General features: G+C 43.8%; 1 protein-coding gene across 1 annotated transcript; it reads left to right on the forward strand.

The window, feature by feature from the left end:
* Positions 1-1,149: 1,149 nt before the first annotated feature.
* On the forward strand, positions 1,150-4,431 carry LOC307170912 (E3 ubiquitin-protein ligase TRIM35-like). Its single transcript, XM_079892220.1, has 6 exons — positions 1,150-1,578; positions 2,170-2,265; positions 2,380-2,610; positions 2,728-2,750; positions 2,832-2,950; positions 3,328-4,431. Exons 1-6 carry the CDS (start codon positions 1,183-1,185, stop codon positions 3,870-3,872), a joined length of 1,410 nt encoding a protein of 469 aa, XP_079748346.1. The 5' UTR covers positions 1,150-1,182; the 3' UTR covers positions 3,873-4,431.
* The last annotated feature ends 3,088 nt before the right edge of the window (positions 4,432-7,519 follow it).

A 7,519-nucleotide genomic window follows, 5' to 3' on the forward strand; every position in this document is an offset into this window, starting at 1 on the left:
CTACACTACTGTACACTACACTACACTACACTACTGTACACTACACTACACTACACTACACTACTGTACACTACACTACACTACTGAATCCCTTTCCTTGCGATGTGGATTGTTAATGGCCTCATCTGTATAATCATGTGAAAGTGTGTGTCTTTGTGTGCATGCACCTGCATTTATTTACTCCCTCCTCTATTCATGAGTTTTGTTGGTTTACAAACAGGAAAAATGTCCACATCCACGATACAAAATGCTGTCTTTATTGTTTTGAGTTACTATGAGTATGCAATGGAACAGATTGTTGTCATATAGGCTATTTAATACATTGATTAATTTATTTATTCATCTATCCATTCATTCATGTTAGATTAATGCGTTCGGATGTGAAACATTTTGTGACACAACACTTTCCCTCACTTTCACCAGCAGAGGTCCTCGTCAAGCTCTTATTTGAAAAGCTTTGATACTGAACCTTTTTCCGATTCAATTGTGTTGAAAGCTTCGCTGGTTCATAATGCTTCACTTCACCATCACTACAGAAAACACAGGCAAAAAGGGAATCCAGTATCCAAAACACAGGCAGAGAATGAATAAAGAATAAAATTAAATAAAAAATTAAACCAGGATAACACTCAGAAATGCAGAGTAAAAACATCCAAGACATTTGCAAGGAATGACAGAACACACAGGGCTTATTTAGGCAATATTAACAAGGTATTGAGACACAGCTGAATGTAAGGAAGCATAATGGGTCCGGCAGTGTGTTATGGGAAATGTAGTCCATGATAAGATAGCGCAAGAGTCGGGAGGTGTTTCCCCCTAGTGGAGATCATGGGCACTCCAGCTGGTGGATGTGACAGTCTTATATGACAAAAAGAGTTAAAAAAAAAAAAAAAAAAGCGGTATAAAAAACTATGCAACCAGTCCCAGAGGTTTCAAAGGGTCATCAGAAACTCCACCCGCTACAAAACCAACCAGGAAGTGACTAGTCATTATTTCTGCCTTTCATTTTTACTGAAAGCTAAAACGAGTCGTGAGAACAGAGGAGGACACATTATATTATTTTTGTGTATTTCTGAATGAACCCAGATTAGATTTTGATTGTAATAGTTATTTACTCTTTAAACCAAAGTTCAGAAAGTGAAAGTAAATTGTAGATCATTGGATATTTTACAAGACAAGGAAATGGATTCAAAATCTGTGGAAGAGCTTTCTTGTCCTGTTTGCTGTGAAATCTTCAAGACTCCTGTTCTTCTGTCCTGTAGTCACAGTATTTGTAAAGAGTGTCTACAACAGTTCTGGAAAACTAAGGAAACTCAGGAGTGTCCTGTCTGCAGGAGAAGATCATCTAGAGATGATCCAGCAGTTATTCTTGTGTTAAAAAACTTGTGTGATTCATTGATAAAGGAGAGAAATGAGAAACGTTCATCAGGATCTGAGGAGATCTGCAGTTTACACAGTGAGAAACTCAAACTCTTCTGTCTGGAGGACAAACAGCCTGTGTGTTTAGTGTGTATTAATTCACATAAACATGACAATCATAAATTCAGACCCATCAGTGAAGTGCTTTCATCTTACAAGGTAAGACTAATGTCTCATTTCATATGCTGAATACAGTGCTAAACATAAAAACATTATTATTTGTGTATACAATAGACCAGTATTTATTTTTACTCACACTAAATCTCTATGATTTACTACTGATATAAAATTCGGCACTAATCTTGGACCCTCTGTTCAAATCTTCTTGAAAATTAGCACAAACCATGCTTTAAAAAAAAAAAAAGAAAAAAAAAAATGTCATGGGTTATTAACTTTTTTTTTTTTCAATAATAATAATAATAATATGTGATTTAAGACATACCAAATGTGACTGATACTAACATACTTTCACTTTCTGTATTTGTTATTGCACAATCACAAATATATACAACTGCATGTATAAATGCAGAAAATTGGCCACATTTGTTTGTGTATAATATGATTTCTCAATGTTCATCCTTTCCAAATTAAATAATTAAAAATATATGTCCTGCAATTTTCTGGTACAAATACTTCCTGAGAATCACCCATTCAGCACATAAATAATATAACAATAAAACCATCCAAACATACAATGTTTAAACCTCTTAGAGCTGCATAAGTTTCACAGATTTTCATCTTAACCTGTAGGAGGAATTTAATGCAGCACTGACGTCCTTACAAAACAAGCTCAAACATGGAGAAGAAATGAAGAAAAAGTGTGATGAAACAATTGAACACATCAAGGTGAGGATATAAAGAGTTAAATACTCAACATTCACACACAGAGTTTATTATTGACATTAGTGGAGTGTGTGTGTTCATACAGCGCTGACTGAAGTGAATGTGATTTGATTTCAGTCTCAAGCTGAGCACACAGAGCGTCAGATTAAAGAAGAGTTTGAGAAGCTTCATCAGTTTCTCAGAGACGAAGAAGAAGCTACAATCACTGCACTGAGAGAGGAAGAGGAGCAGAAGAAGCAGAGGATGAAGGAGAAGCTGGAGGAGATGAACACACACATCTCAGCTCTTTCACACACAATCAGAGACATGGAGGAGATGATGAAAGACAATGACGTCTCGTTTCTAAAGGTGACAAATCAATCTGGCTTCATTCTTTGTGCATAAAACAACTTGTATAGAGAGACTCATTGACACTGAGAGTGTTTGATAAGATATTAAAATGTTTTCAAACTCTATATTTTCCAGAACTTTAACTCCTCAATGGAAAGGTGAGTGAGCTGCTCGTATCTCTTCTCTCAGTGGATCTGAACTCAAATTCACTGCAGTTCTGACTCCTGAATGTTCCTCAGAGTCCAGATCTCACAGCCGGATCCACGGATGAGTTCTGGAGCTTTGATTCATGTGTCGCGTTATCTGGGTAACCTGCCGTTCAGAGTCTGGAAGAAGATGCTGGAAACTGTCCAACACAGTGAGTCTCAGCAGATTTGACACCAGTGCAGAAGATAGTTCAGATATAAACACACACAACATCAACATTTGATAGAAATATATTTAATAATCACTTGAATTTGAATCTGAACTGTATTTCAGAAAATCATCAGATCATACAGCGAACTCATAATGAAATATCTATTCCTCATGGTTTATGTTTATGTATTAGGATACAATAGTGTTTATTGAATACTGATATTAAACCCGAAGCCTCAATCCATTCTGACAGTAACTGAGAGACCATTGTTATGATTGCATGATTTATAATCTCTTTCAACAAAAGGAAAATGTTTTACATTTACATTTTTTATACATCATATTTCATCCTGTAATCTGATGTTATTCTCTTTGCAGCTCCGTTGACTCTGGATCCAAACACAGCAGCTCCTCGTCTCACACTCTCTGCTGATCTGACCAGTGTGTCGGTCAGTGATGGAGATAAAACACTTCCTGATAATCCAGAGAGGTTTGATAGGTGTCCATGTGTCCTGGGATCTGAGGGCTTTAACTCAGGAACACACTGCTGGGATGTGGAGGTTGGAGACAATACAAACTGGATTCTTGGAATAACAACAGCATCAAACCAAAGGAAGGGAGAGGTTTTCTTTAAGTCTAATGTCTGGTATGTGTGGTACATGGACAGCAAATACAGTTCAAAATCCCCAGAGCAACCCGCCACTGTCTTTACTGTTGAACATAAGTTTCAGCGTGTGAGAGTTCAGCTGGACTATGACAGAGGAACAGTGTCATTCTCTGATCCTGTAACTAAAAACTATCGGAGCACAATCAGGACATCCTTCACAGAGACTGTCTTTCCATTCTTCTATAATCGCTGCAAAACTTCCCCTCTGAGGATCTTACCAGTTAAACTGTCTATTACAGCAGAAAATCACAGTTAAATCTGATTCTACTTCTAGATTAATACAGTTTTGAAAATTATGCTTCAATAACAACACTGTAATCAAAGGGTCTCATTGATCAATCACAATTAAATGTACAATTTAGAGCCGACTTAACACTTGTGTTTCCTTAAGGACATGTTTGTCTCTTTCAGGTTTTAATTTTGTTTAAATCATTGTTCCTGTGTTAATGCCAACTGCATCAAATTTGGTACAAAGGTGTATTTTTAATGGAATTTTCTTATTTCACCCTCATTTCCTTTCATAAATCACTGGGTACACAAAATATTTACAAAAATAAAAAAAGGACAAAAATGTCCCCATTGAAACCCATTAAAACTGCCAATTTCTTTTTTCCCCCTGTTTTCTGCTTCTGCATATTAGAGTCAATTGGATAAATTATTGTGTAATAATTGTGTGTGTGTGTATGTACTATTTTTTTTTTTAATTTGTGCATGTAATATTTGATAAAGAACAATTTTACTGTAATGTAAATCACAAATCCCAAAGTAATTGTTATTTTTATAAATTCAATACTTAACCATTAAACAAGTCAGATGTTGCGACGGGATGTACGTCTCTGTTCCCTCCCTCAAAGAACGAGGGTTACCATATGTAACCGAGACGTTCCCTTATCGGTTGGTCACTCTCGACGTACGTCGTGACCGACAGATAGGAATCCCTACCAAAGCGCCACAGCTGCTGCACCCCATCCAGCGCTCTGACCAAGCCTCTACACATTCTTGCCTGGAAGGACGATAGGAGAGGGCTTACACAGAGTGTATATGTCACTGTTGTTCCGTGATAACCCATACAGTGAGATATTGGATAACACTGGGAAGCGTGCCCTTTCTATGGGAAGGAGAATGCTGCGGAAGCCACATTCTTCCCGAAGGAGTTATGTGGGGATATACAGTATATATATATATAAAAAATATCTGTGGTTAGTCATGGGTCATGTATGGCATTAAAAATTAAAAAAATTAAAAAGCATTACATTTAAATTGAAGATACCTGCAGAAACCCTGAACACCTCTTGTGGATTGTGCATGCAACCTGAGCGGGCACTCACTTGGTAAGCCAAGGCGATGGCATCCACTATCCAGTGGGCCATCCTCTGTTTGGAGACAGCCTTTACCTTCTGCTGGCCTCCATAACAGACAAGAGCTGGTCTGAGATCCTGACGCTTTGAGTTCTGTCCACATACATACGAAGAGCGCGAATGGGACAGAGCAAGCCAGGGCTGGGTCTGCCTCCTCCAGGGGCAGCGCTTGCAGGTTCACCACCTGGTTTCTGAGGGAGTGGTAGGAACCTTGGGTACATAGCCAGGCCGGGGTCTCAGTACGACATGGCTGTCTCCCGGCCCGAACTCTAGGCAAGATTCGTCAACCGAAATGCATGCAGGTCCCCTACCCTCTTGATAGAGGCCAGTGCAATCAGCAGCAAAGTCTTCATGCAGAGAAGCTTAAAGTCTGCTGACTGCAAAGGCTCAAAGGGAGCATCCTGAAGTGCTCGAAGCACCAGGGAAGGTCCCAAGAGGGTATGGAGGGTGGTCGAGGAGGATTTTAATCGTCTCGCCCCCCCTAAGGAACCTGACGACCAGGTCGTGCTTTCCCACTGTTTTGCCATCTAAGTGGTCGTGATAAGCTGAATAACGGCAGCATGTACTTGAGGGTGGAGGGAGACAGCTTTCGCTCCAACCCTTGCTGCAAGAAGCAAAACACGGACCCTATCGAACAACTTCGGGGGTCCTCTCGGTGAGAAGAGTACCACTCGACGAACAGGTTCCACTTCACGAACAGGTACGCACGTCTCGTAGACGGCACTCGCGCTGAAGTGATGGTGTTAAGTACCTCTGGGGGTAAGTCACCTAGAACCTCCGCGTCCCATTCAGGGACAAGACATGGAGTTTCCAGAGGATCAGAAGATCCTTCCTCAGAGGAATGGGCCAGGGAGGGACTGTCACGAGGAACATGAGTTCTGGCAACCAGGTCCAGGTGGGCCAATAGGGAGTCACCAGAAGGACCTGCTCCTCGTCCTCCCTGACTTTGCACAGTGTCTGTGCAAGTAGGCTCACTGGGGGGAACGCATATTTGCGGAGGCCCCGGGGCCAGCTGTGTGCCAGTGCATCCGTGCCGAGTGTTCCCCCATTCAGGGAGTAAAATAGCTGGCAATGGGAGGTCTCTGAGGAGGCAAACAGGTCTACCTGAGCCTCCCCAAACTCTCTCCAGATCAGCTGAACCGCCTGGGGGTGGAGTCACCATTCTCCCGGGAGCACAGCTCGTGATAGCTCGTCGGCCACATGGTTGAGCACATCGGGGACATACATGGCTCGAAGCGACCTCAGATGCTTCTGAAGAGGAGATGGCGGGCAAGTTGCGACATGCGACAGGAGCGTAGACCACCTGTTGGTTGTTGAACGCAACGGTTGCAGTGTTGTCGGTGCGGACCAGCACGTCTCTGCCCTGTAGTGGCCTCTTTAACCGGCTCAGAGCGAGACGTACTGCTAGCAACTCGAGGCAGTTGATGTGCCAATGCAGTTGCGGGCCCGTCCACACCCCTGACACTGCATGCCCGTTGTACGTGGCAACCCAGCCAGTGGTAGAGGCATCTGTGAACACCACAGCATGCCTGGACACCTGTTCCAAGGGGACTCCTGCCTGCAGGAACGAGGGTTCTGACCACAGGCTGAAGATCTGGTGGCACTCCGGTGTGATTGTCACCCGTGATGCCACACCCATCTCGGGACTCGGCCATGAAGCCAGTGCTGAAGCGGTCTAATATGGAGCAGTCCAAGCGGGGTTACCGCTGCTGCCACTGCCATATTCCCCAGAAGCCTCTGAAAGAATTTCAGTGGGACCGCCGTCCTGCCTTTGAACGTGTTCAAGCAGTTCAGCACTGACTGAGCACGCTCCTCCATGAGGCGCGCTGTCTGTGCGACCGAATCCAACTCCATACCGAAAAAAGAGATCTTCTGCACAGGGGCAAGTTTGCTCTTTTCCCAGTTGACCTGAAGGCCCAGCTGGCTGAGGTGCCTGAGCACGAGGTCCCTGTGTTTGCATAACTGATCTCGAGAGTGTTCTAGTACGAGCCAGTCATCAAGATAGTTGAGAATGCGAGCGCCCTGTTCTGTCATGGGAACAAGGGCCCCCTCCATGACTTTCGTGAAGACACTGGGAGACAGGGACAGCCTGAAGGGCAGGACCTTGTACTGATATGCTCGACCCTCGAACGCAAAGCGCAGAAACCGCCTGTGTCCACCTGCAAGACATGGGCATTGGCTGCTCTAACTGTAGTCGAGTGGATTGCCCGAAACTTGGGGGGACGCCGGGCGAACTGAATCGCATAGCCGAGCCTGATGGTCCGAATGAGCCAGCGAGACAAACTGGGGAGCGCTAACCAGGCTCGCAGAGACCGTGCAAGCGGGACCAAAGGGACCATAGGCGTACCCAGAGTGGGGCAGCGAGGTGGAACACAGAGACTCGGCTCGGGAGGCTCTCTCTGGAAGGCGGCCCGTATCGGAGTCTGAGTGTGCTGAGCAACACTAGCCTGGTTCCACGGGGCAGGAGGTGCAGGAGGCAGCTTGGTTGCGTTCTCGAACCGCACACTGCTGCCTGCTGGCGATAGAAGAGGCGGATGAGAGTGGT

Source organism: Squalius cephalus (assembly GCF_949319135.1).
Source record: "Squalius cephalus genome assembly, chromosome: 14".
NCBI lineage: Eukaryota > Metazoa > Chordata > Actinopteri > Cypriniformes > Leuciscidae > Squalius > Squalius cephalus.

Coding starts and splice junctions, on each gene's coding strand:
- LOC307170912 (XM_079892220.1), top strand. CDS start 1,183: ATGGATTCAAAATCTGTGGAAGAGCTTTCTTGTCCTGTTTGCTGTGAA. Junction 2,611..2,727: donor ATGACGTCTCGTTTCTAAAG/GTGACAAATCAA, acceptor TATATTTTCCAG/AACTTTAACTCCTCAATGGA. Junction 2,951..3,327: donor GCTGGAAACTGTCCAACACA/GTGAGTCTCAGC, acceptor TTCTCTTTGCAG/CTCCGTTGACTCTGGATCCA.